The following is a 20,268-nucleotide window of genomic DNA, read 5'->3' as shown; positions in this document are numbered from 1 at the left end:
GACTATTGAGATTAGAAGTGACTTAAACATCACCATGTTTATATTGTGTTGGCTAAGTGATCTCCAGTACCCCTTAGTAGAAAGCACACTCGCTCCCCAAAATAGCACTGCCATCCTGGCATTAACATCCCTGATTCTTAGCAGCTCCTGTCTTCCACTGAGTTGAAACCTCGCTCTCTGCACTATCCCCATATCCGTACTTGATCTGTCCCTTCAAGTCATACAAAGCATGTGTCTTCCACAGGTGCTAAAATCTGGCTGTGTATCCAAGCTACCAGGGAAGCTTTTAGGAAACCATATTGTCCCAGGCGGCATCCCAAGAAATTCTAGTTTAGTATATTCTCTACGTTCTCGGGCATCAGTAGTTTGAAAAGCTTCCCCCAGGGATCCTGATGTGTAGCAGTCTAGGAAACCACGTGTCTGATATGTCTCTCTGGGTTAGAATCCCGCTTCGTCACTTACTAGTTACGGTCTCTTGGGTAAATCATTCAGCTTCTTTATTTCTGATCTCGAAGATTGTGACAAGAGTAGCGCGTGTGTCATAAGGTCGTTGGGAGAATTGAATGTGTATTCCAAAGGAAGCTCTTAGCATGGTGCGTGGCCCACAGTGAGCCTTCATTAAGCACAATCCGCCATTGTCATTGTTACCCTCCTACTCCTTATGCTTCTCCTCAGCCTCCTTAGCAGCATTGCAGGTTTGCAAAGCCAACCACCGCAAAACATTTCTCATCCAGGCTAGTTACCCTCCGTTTTCTTTCTTTTTAAATTCTTTTCCCAAATGGCAGATGCATGTTTCTCCTCTCACAGACAGTTTACATCCCAGGAGGAAGTGTAGTATTTCTGCACCCCAGAGCTGGTAGAGGTTGAAGCATCTGATGCAATAAATGTAGCTAATTGGGCTTCCGCCTTGAACTTCAGACAGCAGTCATTACTGGTCATAGTAGGACAGCTGTGCGTATTCTCTTATTCTGGGAAAGTCCTCCCATAGGGGAACCTGAGATACGCAGTGTCTATAATGAAGGGGGAAACCAGAGAGATGATACCGGAGTTCATTTTCTGAATACTTTCATCCCAATATGCTTAGTTGAGAGTCAGATCCCAGCCCAAGTTAACTCATTAAGTTCCTGGAGTTTGTTGTAGATTATCAGCCTTTAGTCATCATAGTCAACACCATAGGAGCAAAAATAATGAAAATGTTGCCTGGGGACGTGGGAAGGGTAGGCCTAAAAGTACGGTGTAAATTTGGAAAGGGGGAGATGAGGGAAGGCCAAATGTGAAACACAAAATGAGCACTAGTTAATGAGAAGGTGTGTTGTGAACCGTGGGAACACATAAGTCAGGGAGAGGAAAATGTGGACATTGTACAGAAGATACATTTTTCCTAAGTCTTATTTGTCAGTCATGGGTCACTTGTCTTTCCCTTAAGGTTGAGACCTCTCCTTATATGGTAAGGGACAGTTGGGGAATGGAGAGGATAAATTGATTTATAATCATATTAATTTGTGTTAATAAAATGTTCTTCTAAAGTTCCATAAATGTTCAATCGCATCTCTATGAGTGAAAGGTAAACCACATGTCAATATTCTGGTCTAATAAATGAGGAAAGTGAATCTCAGAAAGGCAAAACGACTTACCCAGTGTCATACTCCCATGTCACGTCAGTCTTAGGATAAAAAACCCAAGTCTTCTAATTCCTAGTTTAGTGTCCCCCACTCCTAATGTTGCCAGTGGTTTCTGGAATGTTCCACTCATTCGTCTTCTTACCATTCCTTAGTTGTTCCGCACACACATTCAAAGCTGCCATGTTCCTCTAAGCATCTCTCTCCTTCAACTTTCGTGTCACCCTCTCTGAAGTTTTTGACTCCCCCAGGCTGACCTACTATCTCCTTCCTCTGTGCATCCAAGGAACTTTGCTTCTACCTCAGTTATAACAGAATATCACTGGATTCTAATTATTTTTTTACAAGACTTCTCCCCACCCCTGATAATTGTCTTGAGGGCAGGTGCCATGTATATACTTAGCTTTGTATCCCAAGCATCTTACACAGTGCACAGCATATAGTAGACCCTCCATAAATGTTTGTTGAGTGGTTGGATAGATGGATGGATGGATAGATGGACAGATGAATGGATAGAAGGTCTTTCAAGGTTGAGATTTAAAGAAATATTAGAAGCTAGCTTGCTGTCAAGGGGGGCTGCCTTGACTTTCTGATAAAGATAGAATCCTTCTGATATCTTTTGGTTTAGATCATCTACCATAATTATTTATCCACATTCTGCTAGAATTTCCATTGCTGAAGTATCTATTTGATATCAGTCTTCAATATGCCTCAGAAAGAAAGAGCTTGTTCAGGCAGCAGTGTCATAGGAAGAGCCAGGATTTGAATCCTGGTTCATCGAGCTGTCGTCTGTATGAAGTCTTGCTAGGAACTTAGTCTCCTTATTCTTCAGTTGTACCCTTATGTGTTAAATGGGAACAACAATGGTGCCGTCTGTCCAAATGGTTTGTGAGGATTAAATAAAGTAATAAATAGGAAATATCAGCACATTGGACAGCGCCTGACACAAAGCCCTCACTATGTGTGAACTCTTCTATTTTCCTACTGCATACATATAAATCCCGTAACTCGAAAAGTTGGCTGAGTCAAGTCTGTATCTGGAGACCCAGTTCCTAAAAAGCCTGAAGAGGTGATCGAAGCTACTCTGGGGAATAAACAAGCTATAATTCACTGCATCCTTAGCCAGGTGACTCTCCTTCTCAAGCCTGTCTTATCATCTGGTCTTGCAGAGATGCTTTGATATTTTAGTGAGTTTGAGATGAAGCTCTGAGTATCCCCACCAAACCTGGCCTGTCCCAAGGTATGGCTTGAACTGTAAACTCCTTAAAGACGGGGACCACTTAATCCTCATCCTTACACATCCGGGCCTAGCTTGCGCCTCATAAGTCCCTTCATAAAGTTTCGCTGAGTTGAAATAAAGTTGCCTAAATTGCTCAACATGCTTTTGGAGGGACTTAGTCGAACTCCTGAACACTAAAGCTCCAGAGAGGTACTGGCCCGTTAACCCTATCCCCCTGCAGGCAGTTAGTGATTCTGCTGCCCCCAGCATGGCACCAAGCCCATTCTCCCTCACATTGCTTCCTGATCCTCTCTGGGAGCCAGCAGCCGCCAAAAGCCCTGGCAACACAGCTTTCCCAGCAGCACTGGGGAGCCAGACTCAGTGCCTTGTTTGGGTTCCGGACAATGCAGCCTCGTATTCAGAGGCAGAAGCCTCTCCCCTGGAGTTACAAGCCTTCATGAGTTATGTCTATGCCTACCTAGCACAGCACCTGGCACATAATAAAAACTCAGCATGAGGCGAATGAATGAATGAGGCATCCTTTTATTGCTAGTATCAGCCTCAAGATGTGTAGCATTTACCTAATGCCGGAAGAAGATAAGGCGGAGCTACTTTTACTGTTTTCTGGTTTTAAAAAGCCTTTTCCCATGAGTGATTTTATGACCTCTATAAGCAAAGGGCAAAGGGAAAGCAACGAAATCTTTTGGTCATTTCAATATATGCTCTCTTCAACCCGCTACCCTTTCGAGAAGTCTCAGCTGAGAAATATCTGTAATAGGTGAGCAATGATAATGTCATTGAATAAAGATTAATGGAGACAGATATAAACCCAAAATGTTTTTAGTGCCAGAAATACTGTTTGTTCAACAATAAGTTACATCAAAGGACTTAAGCATTTCCCACAGAGGTCAGCAGTTCTGGAAGTGATGCACTGAAATTCACACCTCTGCCAGAAGCGCTCTGTTCCTGGCACTTCTGTTGAAAGGAAAAATCAAATCTGTTAAAGCCAATACCCAGAGGAGGCAATTTTGCCTTTTTTGATTATTGTTCAGGTGTATCATTCTCCAAAGAGCCAACCTCTGGAGGCTTGTTAGACTTGCTATAAAATTAAAGCTTTATTTTAAAGTGTATAAATCCCTTTCATTTGTTTTTCTGTTGTTGTTTTGAGGGGTTTTTTTTAGTTCCTAAAACTAAAACTGAGGATCGCAGATGTCTGTCCTTCGTGAATCTTAAAGATATTCCTATTTCAGCAAGTATTGCTGTTGTTCTTGTAATTGGCCATATCTTGAAGCAAACCACCTGTTCTAAACTATATCCTTGGTTTCCTTTGTGATTTTAAAATATTGCCCTTTGTCGCTATGGCACCTTCATCTGAGAATCATGATTTTGGAGTCATTTGAGATTAGAAAATAAAGTTAATAATAGTAGCATTTGAGTACTAAGTGCTTTTTCTTCTCATTGAGTCATCACAGCAACCTATGTATGACCTGAGTACATTATTATATTATTTATGTGTTATGAATGAGAGTCATTAGCCAAAGTTAGAATCCAGAGCCATCCAAAGCCTGCAATGCACTTCCCACCCATATTCATGCTCCAAATTCACTGCACCCACTCTGTGTGTTTTACTCTAATACAATACCTATCAACTTCCAACATACGAAATAATTTACTTATTATGTGTATTGTTTATTGTCTCTCCCTTCACTGGAATGTAAGTTTCATGAATGCAAGAATTCTTTCTCTCTGTTCTGTTCATCAATATATTTCAAGTTCAAAAACAGCACCTAGCACATAGTAAACCTTTACTATATATTACAGTTGTTATCATGACCTATTTACGTACAGTTCCATGCCTACTACTTCTATTCATGTTTCACTGGTGGAAAACTGAGGTCAAGAGCCACTGGTAATTTACTAAAGATGACACAATGAGCAACTAGGCAAGAAAGAAAAAAAGATCTTACCAGCAGCCCAATTCTTTGCCTAAATCCCAGTTCAATCTTGCTGCACTTTTATTATGCTATAAAATGAAAAACTGTTTATGAGTTCATTCCCAGGCACATTATTGCTTTTATATCACATCAAAGAACTTGAGACAGGAAAAAGATATAGCCCTATTGATTGTTCTCAGAAACTCAAATTTTCCATTCTGTAAGGAATCTGTGCTTAAGGCTCGTTTTGAGGACAGGAGTCAGTCTCTAACAGAAGACCGTCTTCAACAAGTCTACCTCTGTGTCAGGGCAGAGGTGCTATAGTGTTTGGTTTTAGAAATCTTGGAGTCAGCCATCTGAGTTGAGGACCCTTTTATGTTCCTGTCCACAAGACTCTTAAAGAACCTTCCAGCTGACCTAAAGTCAAAATGCTGAGATGTGTTCAGCTCTTGGATACTCAACCAGGTATATGGCTTCTGGGGAAAAGAGCATAGGAGTGACTCACCCTGCCTGAATCAGTATCAAATCCATGGGCCTAATATACGGGGTTGAAGTCCTGGATGATGGCTGAAGAAGAAAGTGACAACTTTAGAAGTAAGAGTGTGTTAAAATGAGGGATTTGTGTTTGGCTTTCTGGAAAGAGGAAAGACTTCAGAGCCTGTCAAGAGGCTACCTTTATTTGAGTGTGAGTCGTTTTCTTGTCACCAGCAACAGAACACACCTCCTAATCCTTACATTAATATCTCCTCCTTCTCTTTAAAATGGAATGTGTCACTCTCCATCGAAGACATACGGAGAGAGATTTTTCTACTTCTACCGATGTGCCTAGACTACTCTATTGTCACACTCATTCACAAGGCTGCTGGCCAAAAGCGAGGGACCTATCTGTAGTTTTAACAAGTCAGGTGGTGGCCCATATGCATTAAACCTATGACTTTGAATTGACTAGTACTGGGCTCTTTTCAGGGATGCATTGCTGTCTTTCAAGGCAATGATAGTCATAATAACCATGAGTTCTCATAAAGCTCTGTGCATTTTAAAAAGCACTTTCTCATACATTTTTAAATTTTAGATTATTATAAAATCATCCTGAATGAGTTATGGCAGAGATTCTTATCATCCACGTTTTATAAATTAGAGACTTGAGTTAAGAGAAGCTAATGACAGAGGTGGGGGGGGAGGGAGAGAGAGAGAGAAAGAGAGACAGAGAGACAGAGAGAGAGAGGAGCTGATGATATGCCCTGAGTTAAGAGAAACTAATCACATAGATGGCAAAGCCCACCTCCAAGGTCCTCTGGCTTCTTAGTTCTTCTCACTATGACATCCCACCTCCTGCCCACATGATATCTCCACCCGGGTGTCTTGTAGGCTTGTCAAATACATGTCGAAAACCAAATTCCTTATCTTTCCCTCTCAGCGTAACCTACTCTCCTTCCTCCTGCTGATTTAATACCTGCCCTTCCCCCTGTCACCTGCCGCGGAAACTTCAGTCTCCCTGGAACACTCTTCCTTCCTCCTGTCACACTGATCAGAGATAACCCAGGATTTTCATTTTCGAAATGTCAGTCAAAGCTCTTCTTACCTGTTGTCACTGGTACTGCCCTGATTCAGGCCTTCGTCATCTCTTGCTTAGCTACACTAATATGCAATAGTTTGATTCACTCAACAAGTCCTCATTGAACCTCTGCTATGGGCCAGGCTCTGTGCTTGGTGTAGGGAGACTGCTCTGAAGAAAAGCAAGCATGGACCTTGTTCTCAGCGTAACAAGGTGCTCTGTTCTCTAATTAGTAGTAATCAAACAATCACTCCAACGAATGTAAAAGAGCAACTATGACAATTTCTACAAAGGCAAATACATGATCACCCTACCAGCAGTACAGAGTGATATTTCTAAACCATAAATATGATCGCGGCACACCCTCTATTTTAAAAGGTTTCTAACTGCCCATTGCCTACATGATAAAATCCGAACATGTTAGCCTATTATACATGTCTCTTCATGATCTGGCTCCGAACGCTAGATTAAGGTGCAAGCCACTGCAAACTGATTTCTCCCCCACCCCTCACTCAATTAACTCATCCCATGACTAAGCCATATCTGATGTGTTCTCACATCCTGGCATTCTGGAAACAGCTCCTCTGCTCCTTCATCCTTCTACATCTTGGCTTCAGCAGAACTCTTCCAGAAATGCTGTTCCTCTAGCTATGCAAGCAGATATCCTACTCATGCTTCGGACTCAGCTTAAATGCCCTTTCCCGCCCCCTGCATGTAATTAATATTTCCCTATGTTTTCTAACACATTTTTCACACCACTCCTATATCACTTCTCCCATTGGAATAGAGATAGTTGCTTTCTCTTTCTACTTCCCTTCCCACCAGATTGTGGACCACTCGTAAGCAGAGATTGTTTTAATTAATATAGGTTCGAATTTATATTTATTGCATAGGGCAGGACCATAAATACACGATAGAGGAGACAAAAATATTTTGTTCGTGTGTCATTTATTTTTACCACATGTCTAATTTGTTGTGAGTACTCCTTTCCCCCCAGTTTTATGTCAGGAATTTTTCTCTCCTGTTATTCCAGAGATCTTTATTCTGCAGTGTGTCCCCTGTTTTTTATACACGGTGTATTTCCCACTCATCCTGCTTTTTAAACCTCTGGCAAAAAGACACGTTTTTCATATTTATACAATCACTGGTTAAATGATTACAAAGTGGCCACATCAAAATATGAGAAAGGTGGCCTTTGGGAAGACTTTGAGCTGTTTATTTAGTGGGGAGTGATGCATCAGGAAGGGATGAAGTAACTGCCACCTCTGTTTCCATTACCTTCTCAACCTTGGCCTTGTCTAGATCTTGTTTCTCTGCTAAAGAATCTTGAATCATGATTATTGCCAATTGGTTCCCAAGGTTTGCAACAAGAAATTGAGAAACACATGGGAATAGTTGAGAACAGTTCTTTGAGAAACTGATTTTACAACATGATAAGAATAGTGGAAGAAAAATGTAGTGATTGACTAAAAACAGACTCTGGGAAAGGGGTTAAGCTTTTATTAAAAATGTACACTTCCTATGGACTTCTAGGATCTGGCAGCTGAAATGAAACATTTCTTAGAGACTATCAAATTTCATATTCTACAGCCCAATGGTCACAGAAACAAAGTCATAGGCACAGAATCACGGCCAGCTTATTTATGTAAATCAAAATAACACAGATATTTTTGTAAAACACAAAATTCAAAATTAATGGGTTAGCAGAATTGCTATAGAGAACAAGAACATTATTCACCGTTTCCATTACAGAAGGACGTGACAATGGAATTATTCACAACCAGAGTGCTCGTCACACCGGTGTGAGTGCCAAGAGATGCTGTTTCAGCCCTAGGCAGAACTCCCACATGGTCGGTCTCCATCTATGAGCAGCCTAAACTATTCACCCAGAATGCCAGACAAGCATTATCATATTCAGTGTATGCCTTAACATTGAAAAGATAAATAAGGACTTGAATGTTGATGATAAGAATGTCATTTGGGTAAACGGTGGAAACTTTGGGATAAATTGTTTCATTTATCCATTGCTATGTAACATGCTACCTCCGAGACTTAGTGACTTAAAACAACTATGTGTCTCACAATTTAGAGGACTGAGAATTGGGGCAGAGCTCTGCTGGGTGACTTTTCAGCCTCACATGGTATTGAATGTGGTTCCTATGTGGTATTCACCTGGTGGCAGGGCTGGTCCAAGGCAGCTTTCCTCACATTCCTGGTGTTTTGGCAGAGATGGATGGAGGACTTGATTCACCTAGGCCCTCCCCCTCTCCATAGATTCTCAGGGCTTCTCTACATTGTCTCTCCCTCCGAGTAGTCAGACTTCCCAACAGACCAAGTGGAAGCTGCCCATCCTCTTACAGGCCAGGTCTAGAACTGGCATAGCATCATTCTACCACTCTCCACTGGTCAAAGCTGTCAGAGGCCAACCGAGATTCACAGAGAGGGGGAAGAGGCACCCATCTCTCACTGGGAGGAGGTGTCAAAGAATTTGTAGCTGCCTTTCATCCACCAGAGAACGTTAACAGAATTCTTTTGTACATTTGATTTAGGATTTCTACTTTACATTTATAACCTAGCAGAAAAGATCACTTGTTCATTCATTATTTAAAAAGTATTTATTAAGCCCGTGTTTGTTATGTGCATAGCACTGAGATAGCTACTGAGAGAGACTGAGAAGAGATACAGGGCAGAGCCTCTCCCCTCCAGGAATGTGAATTTAGATACAAAGAGAAGGCAAACACACAGCAAGCAATTAGGCTCTGTAATAATATCATTAAAGCAGCAAAACGCACATCGTAGACCAGTGTGGCCAACATAAATGCCCTCAGGATTCAGGCAAGTGGGGTGAGCTGGTCTGAGAGCAGCAGGAAGTGCAGCAGGGACTGTGGAGAACTGGAAAATCCATTCATATCTACAGCGGCAGCTCTGATGAGCTGAAGCCAATTGTTGCCATTTGAGAGTGTGGTACGATGATGTCACAACGGCCAGTTTTTCAGAGAAGTAGAGATTTCCCAATTTCAATTGTTGGTAATTAATGTAAATTAATAAACTCAAACAGGCCACCAGGTTTTAGCCCCTAAAGTGAACAATAAGTTCTTTAAAGATTCATGGGAAGAAGAGATGAAGTTAAACTAAAGCAGTGTTATTTAAAGCACAGGCTGCAGCCAGGTCCAAGCTAAGAGCTGTTCGCTATTGATCCACAATGGAAAGAGGAAGTAAGTTGAGAATAGGGATTTAGGCTCTGGTAGCCATGAATATCCAAGCTTGTAATCGGTGCACTTGTCTTTTTGGGCACAGACCCACTTCGGTGTTGCAGAACTTGTGCCACGAGCTGTATATTTGGTGTGAGCTACGTGCCAGTCATGCTCAATAGGACCATACGGGACCAAGCACCACAGTGAGGCTCCACGGAGAAGTTGAACCTCAATTAATAGGCAGAGTGGGGCTAAACACAAGGGAACAGAAAGCCTGTCTAAATATTAAGAGTAGCATGCCCAAAACGCAGAGTCAGGAAAACACAGAGAGTAATCAGGAGAGAATTTTTTTGCGAGGGGTGTGGTGGAAGATGTGGATGGTTGGGTAGTGATTGCAGAAACACCTCAGATTCAGCCTTGTGCAGTAGAATCAATCTTATGAGGAATGTGGGGCCGTAGGAGGTCTCTGAATGGAGATTGGAATCACAAACTTCCTAGAATGCCTTGCCCCTCCTTTTCTTCTTTCTTTCAAGGCCCATTCAAACTCCACCCTCTCCAGGACCTGTGTTTGCAAACAGTGGTCACTCCCTTATGTGAAATTTAATAAGCCTTTTTATTTTCTGCATCAACTAATAACTTATACTGTTAATTATCTCTCTCTGAGTGTATCGTCTTTCCTCCTTAGTATTTTAACCATTTTGTGGGCAAAAAGTCCCTTATCCAGCTCTGAGTCTCCCTCATTACCTAGCACAATCCTTTGCCCGTTGTGGATATTCGTCGGTATGTGCCGATGAAGGGTATGGGTGGTGTTTTAGGAAACACATCTGGTAAGAAGAGTGTTTTGAATGGATTAGAGCAGAAGAATAGAAAGTTGGAGATTAGATAAGAGACTATTTCAAGAGCCTAAGAGATGAAAGCTAGGACCAGGGACTGGAAAGGAAAAACTAACATAGGGGCGTGTACACTGAAGGGATATTTACATATGTGTGTTATTCACACAAAGTCATATCAGCGGTTTCCTGAAGTCTCGCATCATATTTATACAATACTGATATTTATCAAATTCATTCAGAATAAGCTCCAATACTTAACAGTTTTCCAGATTGCTGAAACTTACTCTTTTAGGCATCTAAATAAAATTTTTAAATCTCTCGTTGTGCATATCAGTTTCGTATGTTACAGTACACATGTTCCTAGACTAAATGGCCCCAGACTGCCGCAACTCAGTACATTTTCCGTTTCTTCAATCCTCTACCAACTACTACTGCTGGATGCTATCTGTAGGCCCTTGCAACTGCTGTCCAGATGTCTTACTTCACAGAACTCGGTCTGAGTGAGGACGAAAGGATACTTCGTGTGTATCCATGGAATATAGAGCACTTGGTAACAGCTGTTTTCCTTGCAATATATGAACTTCTTAAAGCCTTTCACTAACCTTTAGATTTATTTTGGTATTCTACATCAAGAGTCAGCAAACTGTTTTGTGTGAAGAATCACATAGTAAATATTTTAGGCTTTATGGGTCATATGATCTCTGTAACAAGTACTCAACTCTTCCAATGTAATTTGAAGCAGCCGTAGACAATACATAAATGAACAGGTGTAACTGTGTTCCAATAAAACTTTATTTACAAAAACAGGCGATAAGCTGGATTCGTCTTATAGGTGCTGTAGTTTGCCAACACCTGTTTTTATATTATTGAACTTGACAGAACCTAACTTTTGAAGTAGAGGAGTTTGACTATAACTTCATTTGTTAAAAAAGTAACAGCAATAAATTTTTCCATGTGTAGAGAAGTTATGTTCCACTAGCTTGATCATTCTTATTCATATTTATTTAACGCTTCAAACAAATTCTTCTTACCTCTAACAGCTGCAGTAACAGCCTGACCCCCTTGTTTAACCTCTCATCTAAGTAGTAGTCTTATCTAACCTCTACCTCCACCTCCAGCCATTGTCCACTGTACTTTCTACTTCTCTCTAATTCCTGATGTCCACATACCGTAAGGCTCCGTCTCCTACACTACTGATTCTGTTAAGAAACGGGAGCTTTGTCGTCAGCTGGCAGTGTAAAGAATTACAATTTTATAAGTGTTATAGCTTTAAAACAAAGATAAATGACAGCTATTTGTATTGAATTCAGCACTAAATTTACTCAACAGTACACATGCCTCTACGCTAACTGGCCCCAAACTACTCCAATTCAGTATTGTGTCTGTACTTTTTTCTCTCTCTCTTGATTTCCAAAATAAATTAAACACCAAGTTTCTAACATCCATACCCATGGTAGATAGCATCCTGCATATATACCTATTAAAATGCTTCCTGCTTCAGTGATATTTGGAATTTCTCTGAGACGAAGATCTGTCTCCTTAAGCCTCTTTAGATGAACATCGCACTGCGAGATGAAATGCTTGACAGTATTGCCTCTTTAGAGATAGATGTCTCTAACAAGAGTACACACTCTTACCATCAGCTCTAACATGCTGCAGAAACCATACCACAAAGGCTGCTAGATGTCAAAACAAAAGATTTGACATCCTGGCATTGAAAGTGAGCAACGATATGAAATATACTTAGTTGCTGTCTGTAGTGACATTGTGGTCAGCCAGACTTCTTTTCCTGTGCAGAGCCTTTCTGTCATAAGGACATGACTGATTCCACTCCCTGTGTTTTATTCTGTCAACAAGTAATCGGTATCTTCTTGGGATTCCATTCTGAACAATCCGTGACTTAGATGAATGAATCCACAGTGACTCTTGCTTGTTTCCATTAGGATATTATTCCTTGAGGCCAACACAGGATATCTAAAAAAGCATGGGAATATCACAGACACATTTGCATCTATCTAATTCATGAACTTGGCTCTCAAATTCCAAGTAAGGTTTACGATCCTGTGTGTGTGTGTGTGTGTGTGTGTGAGAGAGAGAGAGAGAGAGAGACAGACAGACAGACAGACAGACAGACAGACAGAAACTTTTCCCACTCAAGGATTTTTAATTTTTCCCACTCTTGAAGATTTTTAATTTTTCTCTATTTCTTTCCTAGAATTGGCCTAGACCCCTCTCATCATATAGTTCAAATGAGAGCTAATGAATAAGATAGTAGGAACCCTATAAGCCCTGCTTATCCCCTCATAACTTCCATGTGTAGAATAATTATGCAAGAGCCTCAGTCCAGGAGTCAAGAGATCTAGATTCACTTCTAAGTTGTGCTCCTTAAGGTTCTAGAATAGGCCTTGCTCAGAGCATCTATGAAAATTCACAAGGTGGTAAATTTTGATTGTCTATTGCTGCATAACAAACTACCCCATATTTTAAAGGCTCGAAACAACAACCGTCATTATTTGGCAATGATTTTGCAATTTGGGCAGGGTTCAGTGGGGACTGCTTCTCTTTTCCCCATTTGCTATCAGCTGGGGCTGAGAGATCCACATCCAAGATGGCACACTCAAGTGGCTGGCAAGTTACTCCAGGCAAACAGCTGATTGCTCAGCTGTGGTGTCAGCTGGGAGCCTCAGTTCTCCTCCATGTGAGCCTCTCTAGGCAGCTCCTCGGCTCACTCATAGCACAGTAACACAGGAGGAAAAAGCTCAAGTTTCCAGTCCTAAAGATTAGACCCAGAACTGGCGCAATGCATTTCTGCCACATTCTAATGGACAAAGCAGTCACAGGCCTGGCCCAGATTCAGAGGAGTAGGGGGAAAAGACCCCACCTCTCAATGGGAGGTAGGGAGAGGGGCTGCAACAAAGAATTTGCAGCTTTCTCTTACATCGTGTTTGGAAAAATCCTTCAGTTTCTTTGGCTCGTTCATGGTTTTATAGTTTCTGAAATGTAAATTTTATCTAGCAAGAATCAAATTTAAATCCACTATTTTGCAAAAATATGAGGTTCATCCTCCCTGTACTCTTTTGAGGTTCACTGTTCTCTGTTATAGAATGGGAAGGGATTTGAGATTTGTTGGGCATCTATTGGGTACAAGACCCATAATATGTGTTATTTTACTTACTGTATTTCATTGCATCTGAGATGCACTTTTTTCATATTTTAACATTTCTGCATTGTACATTTTACAGTCTAGACAATCTTATAATCATAGGTCATGTGGCAGTCCTGCATGCATGAATTTGTCCGTGATTATTCATATTTTCACCACTTCACTCAAGCTATAGGTACTATTAGTATTTCACCTGTTGAGTTTAATCGCTATTTAAAAATACTTCAGAAATATTACACTGTAATTTGCCATTGTAACGAAAATTTATCTTGTATGCCAAAAGTCATGGAAATAGAGCACCATTAGTGAGGCAAACATTTGACATTGGAGCATGACCTCAATTTTACATATTTTTGCAAATCAGCAATCATGAGATTTACACTACCTAAGACAGGAAGATATCACAAGTGGATGAAGGTGTGTGGAGTTTTATTACTGGGATCTATGAAAAAGGATTGCCTTTTGTACCCAAAGCTTGTACGTGAAGACAGAGAAATTGGCAGGTTCTTCTGAACAGATGAAAGAATAAAGTAACAAAAAGCTATTATCATGACTTGTCCAGGGCTATCAAAAAATCCTTGTGTCCTAGTTTAATTAGCAGTGTTTTTTTTTTTTCCTTTCTAAGTGGTACATTAAACAAACAAACAAAAAAATAGTTCTCACGGAACACTGGCAAAACACACATGAATTCCTTCCTTTTACAGATGAGGAAGCTGTGGCTCAGAGAGGTTAAATAGCTTCTCAAAACTAGCAAGTGGAAGAACCTGTAATTTTCATTACCCCACAGTAATTCCTCAGAATTATAGGGAACGCAGGTTGGTGGTTCTAGAAAGATGTGAATGTTGTACAGTGACAACCATTTCACCTCCTGTGTCCAACAGACCTCGAAAATAGGAAAGAAATGCTGTTGCAGTCTCCCAAAACCAAACTTGAACTCTCTAGAGAGACCTTTTCCTGGGGCCTGGCCCCACTGCCCAAGCTTCCCTCACGGCCCTGTTGATCGGAACTATAGCATTAAAACGGTTCATTAAGCATCCCTTTGCCCCTCACAGAAGAAAGCAACGGTTCGGGACACTACTGCACACTGACACTTAGGAAACACCAGGGCTTCCTCTCCTGGTCTCTGTCTGGGCCAGCCCCATTGTGGGGCCACCATGGGCAGCAGCAAGAGCCTGCCTCTGTCTTCTGTATATATTTCCACTGAAAAGATGGGAGGGGGGACGACTTCTAGTGAGAGAGACTCTATCACTTCTGTTATAGTCCTTCGTTACTTATCATATAGTTGCTCAGTTTAGAGACTACGCTGAGTATAGGGGCTGTACATAGATGCATAAAATGCAAGCCATTTGCACATGAAGTTTCCCTAACCAGGAGGGTAGATAAGGCTCTGACAGAATTTCCAGGCATAACTGTAAGCAGCATTGAGCACCCCGCTTCTTGCTGTTCCCCTGGAATCTTGCCCTTCTATGATAGTGTGCCAGACTTTATGTGGTAGTGAATTTTTTGCATGTGTATCTTTATTAGACTGGGAGCTTCCTGAGGGCAATGGCAGAGGATTTTTGTTTTTCATCTTTACGTCCTCAGCGTTGCACGTTGTGCCTGATAAGCGAACAAGAAATGACATTTATTTATTCCATTGTCCATCCATTTATTTAACAAACTCATACAGAGTTTCAGAACCGGGAGAGAGAGGCTTTGAGCGAATATGGGAAGCCTTCTTCCAGTGGCCTGTGAGCTGACCTTGTAGGAAGAGGAGAATTTGGGCAGGAGGATGAAGAAGGAAGGAGGAACCATGTAAATAAAGGAAGGGCAGTATGGGGCAAATATCATCAATTATGGTGTCTGTAGTGCAGAGTGGATAAAGCAGGAAGGATAGAATGAAGTGTGATCGTGCAGGGCCTGGAATATTAGGCTAGGTGTTCTTATCAAACGAGGTGCCATTAAGCAGTCCCCCTCTTCTCAGAGCACTCGGGAGATGGCATTGCTCTGGAGTTGGACAGGGAACAGGGATGGAGGGGGCTTCTCGTTGGAAAAACATGCCTGGGATTTTTCTTCCATCTTGCAAATGATGGAAAATGAGTGCCGCATTAGCAAGAACAGACTCCAGGTCTTTTCTGCGATGCTGACAATACTTCCGTAGGGAGGTGGCTGCGCACTGTAACTAAGAGCCAGGGTACCAGCTTCCATCTGGACTCCGTCGGTTATTAGCAAGGCGAATCAACCTCTGTGTGCCGAAAGAGTCTCAGATCCAAAGTGGAGCTGATAATCATATCAACCTCAAAGCTGGGATGAGGCTTCACGGAAGACTCCTGGGAAGAGTACTTCTTGGCACATAAGGGTTCCACAAATGTTAACTGTAATTATCCCTTCTCTTTTGTGTTCCTTGGTTTCCTCACCCAAATGGAGATAATAATACCTGTCCCAGCCCATTTCTTCAGGACCCTGACAGAATAAAATGCAATTAAATGTGTGAAAGCAATTTGGAAGTTAAGTGCTGCATAGCAGCAAGATGGTGGGAGGGCTGTTAATTACCATATCCATGGCTGCAGTGTAATCCCAAGAGGCTGGGCAGGAAGGCGGGGAGCTTGCACATCTCCAGGCTATTGGCCACAGGTGCACGTTCATGAATGGCTTCTCTAGGTACAATATGTCAAGATGGGGGCCTCGGCATTTTGCTGGTCCAACATGACATAAAGACGGGGAACAGGGAAATCAAAGCAAGAAATAAATAAGGTTTAAGCCCTGCAGCCTTTCAAACAGTGTAATTTCAAACATCATAGTCTTGGACATCTGGGCTCTATTACCTGAAATCCCATTAAACCTTCAGTTTCATAATTCTGTATAGAACCTGGTAAATTGCAAGATCCTGCTGATGGCCACCAGCCAGTTTAAGCAATTAATCACAAGGGTCCCTATGCAGGTTTGCAACTCATGCCAAGTGGTTCTTTAAGGGGAAACTGTGTACACAAAAGAAATAGCCCGATCCATGCAGTTTTCATAGCAACGTGCTTTGTAGCCCTGCCAACACAGGGAAATTATCTATTATCATTAAGACACCAAGCCTCATAACTTTTTCCTCAATGGAAATTAGTACTCACCAGCCCAGGGGAGATCCCCCAGCCTTTTTAATAGTAATATAGACTATAACCTGCTGAGAGCTGACGAATCCAGTTTAGACAAAACTGATCCCTCCCTTTTCCCCACCCTCAGCATTTTCTCATTTGGGGGAACTCAACTTGAACTGAGCTATTTTTCCTTTTGAACTTTTCTAGAATGTCTGGACTTTCTGCCTTTGCTCCTGTGTTCCAGGCCAAAGGGCCAAAACCTACAGCAAAGAAATAACCTTGGAGCTTGTCTTTAGAATCCTGCTAGACATATCCCGAGGTACAAGGGCTCATAACAAAAGAACTATTTCTCATAAGATTTTTTTGCTTGGTTTTGCCAACTCAAAAGAATTTATGTAAACAAGATAATCTTCTGCACTTCAGCGTGTTTATAAAGTCTTTCTTAATTACTATTTTGTTTATAGAGTGATTCTGGGAATATGATGGAGAACAGAGGGTAAGCCTCAAGCCCTTTCTGCAGGAAGCAGGAAGGGGGAGAGTGGGAGTCAGAATAAATTTACTACACGGGTGAGAAGATTTGGGACTTCACCTTGCTTTTTGGGCTTCTACTTTCTGAAACCTTTTTACTAAATCTTTCAGTCTCAGTTTTCAATTTATAAAGCTGTACTGTCCAGTATAGTAGCCACTCGGGCCATGGAACCATTTAAATTTAAATGAATTAAAAGTAAATAAAATTTAAAATTGATATCCTCCAGGCACTAGACACATGTCAAGTACTCAGTAGCCACGTGTGGGTCATGGCTGCCATGCTGGACAAAGCCAACTTAGAACATTTCAGTCATTGCAGAATGCTCCATTGGACAGCGCTCTGAGATTAAGGAGCTCTGTGGCCTTGCTACTCAAAATGCGGAACTCAGTGCTCAAAGAACAGCAGCATTTATGTCACCTGAGAGCTTGTTAGAACTGTATGATCTGCATTTTAACAAGATACCCAGGTGACTGAATGCACATTAAAATGTGAGAAGCACTGTTCTAAAATAGTCTCCACTCTGAGATTCTATTTGGTGACATCTGTTATTGTTATCAGCATTATTTGTTCATATGTATTTAGCTTGTATAGCACTGTTTCAAAAAGAGACATTTGCAGCCCCTCGAGTCTTGCTATGCCAGAGGAAAAACACTACGAATACCTTGTATACTCCTTAAAAAGTGTGCTCTTCTCTTTCTCTTGGAAAAGCTGCAGAATGTGGAGAATATTGTAAATATATTTTTTCTAAAGAAGTGAATCTTAGAGAACATTTTTTCCAATGAAGAAGCTATTGGATTGGTCAACAGAGAGGCCTTTAAGATTAAAATAAGATTAAACAGAAAGGCAGAGAAATAGATGAATTTTAAAAAAAGAGAAGGAAAGAAAAGAATGAAAAGGAATTTGGCTTACTCATGCAGTCGACAAACATGCAGGGCACCATGCTGTGTGCCTGAGTGGGGTGGGTACAGAAGCAGGGAGAGACACAATCCCTCAGGATATAATCTGCCAGCCTGTCTGATATTGTAGAGACGGAGGGGAATTTAAGCGGCAACCTGTATTAAACTTCACAGTGTATTTTCATGTTCTCTCATGAGATTCACTGTTGTTTGTGCCAGTGGACAGAGTTTTTTTCTAGAAAGTTCTGTGGGCTTTTAGAGTGGCTCTTGGGGTTTAATGACCTGAGATGCTTGCTTCTGTCCAGCGCAGAGAATGGAATCACTGGGTTACCTCTAATTGGCTTTGCCCATACATCCCTACTGAGAGCATCTGGCCTGGATGCTTTCTCCCCCAAAATGCATCATCTCATATTCATTTGGTACAAGGTGGTAGCTACTATAGCCAGCAGGCTTCTGACTTAAGGTGGCCATAAAGCTGAGTGAGGTTTTGCAATTTTCCTGAGGAAATCATGCTCTGAGATTGAACTTGATAGGTATCCTGAGAATTTATAGAATTTATAGAATTCAGATACTTGCATACACTAAAAGTCCTAAAGCAGTTCTCATTAGAGAACGATATTATGGACCCCAAACAAATTCTGCCCTTACTTGAAGAAACTGCTAACCTCACTCATGTAGCTGTTGCCATTCTTTCTTTCATTCATTCAGCAAATATTTCAAGAGCACCTGTGATATTCTAGGCATTCTACCACACACTGCGGAAAGGGCAGAGTAAGGCATACTCTTTACCTGAAGAAGCTTGAGTTAGGAGCGGTAGTACTTAAGGAGTGGTCCTCAGTCTAGCATTACCAGTGTCCCTGTGAGCTTGTGAGAGATGCACATTCACAGACCCACTCCGGACCTGAATCCGGTTCTTTCCATTTGGGAACCAAAATCTGTGCTTTACCTCGCTCTTCCAGGAATTTCTAAGCACAATAAAGTTTGAGAAGCATTAATGTGTAGATAGACACATCATCAGGTGATTCTACCATTGTATGATAAATGCAGTGATGCGGATATGAAACTCCTCAAGCACTACAGTCCCAAGGCAAAGTTGGTCCATTAAGTACTCAATAGAATAAATGTTATTTGCTTGCTCTATTGATTGACACACTTTATTGTTTAGTAGAAACTAATCCATAGTGTGATGGTGGAAACACCTACATCCCAGGACTTCGAATAGGTTGGACAACTTGCTCAGGTCTCACCCTCCTGTCCGCCCCACTCTAAAACCAAACATTTGGATCACATCCAGGCTTCTTGGTATTTTATAATACGAAGTGAACAAGTCTATAAACCCATTTTCTCAGTGTCTATACACTTTTCTCTATCTGAAGGACAAATAACTACTATTTAAGTGCTGCGGGAAAGATGTAGATGTTTCCATGAATTTGTGCCAAGCTGGCTTTATAAGAATCACTGAGCTGCTTGTTAAACATGGAGCTTTCCAGACCTCCCCCTGGGTGTCCTGAATCAATGGAAATGGAGAGAGATTGGACAAAATAAAAAGTTTTTAAACCTTTTAAAGATGAGTGTAATACAGTCAAGTTTGAGAACCTCAGAGCTCTTAAAACCCGGAAATCCAGAGATTCAATTTAACCCACAGGAATCAGAGTCAGTTTCCAAAAAATTTACGAGCCTCATCACGTAGACTAACAGCTTTACCTGTAGTAGAACAATAAGGGAACAAAGGCTGTGTTGCTGGGGTTTTTCTTTGGTAGGGCTGAGGAAAAGGAGAAGGAGAGTTTGCACACAAGAGTATCATTTATCACTCAGTGTGTGTGTGTGTGTGGGCGGGGGGCAGGTGGGGGGTAGTGTCCAGCTTCACTCATCTCACGAACCCTCTAAAACTTTCTGAGAGAGAGATGTCAGCCCAAGCAAGTGAGGGCTGAAGAAAGACTCCTATAGATCAGGAGCCTATCACATTTAATTGAACCAATAAAATCAAGAACTAAGAAAGTAAGGGATGGACGCTAAGGCCTTCCTATGCTGTCTAGGTATAAATAATTGCCTGAAAATGTTCCATGGAGGGTGGTGGAAGAACAGGGGCCTTGAACCTCTTATTTCCTACTTAGCACTTCTGAAATCATGTCAATAACCAGATCAGATCAAGGGTCACAGCCTGCGTTAGGTCATTTATCTCTGTAAACCTGACTTTCTTCATCTGTGTACAGGCATACCTCGTTTTATAGTGCTTCACTTTGTTGTGTTTCACAGACATT

General features: G+C 41.5%; 1 protein-coding gene across 3 annotated transcripts in view; it reads left to right on the top strand.

The window, feature by feature from the left end:
* The window catches only part of SAMD12 (sterile alpha motif domain containing 12), a 369,255-nt gene that overhangs the window by 334,100 nt on the left and 14,887 nt on the right, over nt 1-20,268 (top strand). Inside the window, exon 5 of one of the 3 annotated variants that reach the window (XM_023530787.1) lies at nt 15,481-15,612. The exons of the other annotated variants lie outside the window; for them this stretch is intronic. Coding sequence (XP_023386555.1) covers nt 15,481-15,596 — 116 coding nt within the window. The 3' untranslated portion in view covers nt 15,597-15,612. Of the gene's footprint in view, nt 1-15,480; nt 15,613-20,268 lie in introns of those variants that run through there. 3 annotated transcript variants of the gene reach the window in all.

Source organism: Pteropus vampyrus, unplaced genomic scaffold (genome assembly GCF_000151845.1).
Source record: "Pteropus vampyrus isolate Shadow unplaced genomic scaffold, Pvam_2.0 Scaffold54, whole genome shotgun sequence".
Lineage (NCBI taxonomy): Eukaryota > Metazoa > Chordata > Mammalia > Chiroptera > Pteropodidae > Pteropus > Pteropus vampyrus.
The sequence above is the reverse complement of the archived record's forward strand: the minus strand, read 5'-3'. Positions and strand labels throughout refer to the sequence as shown.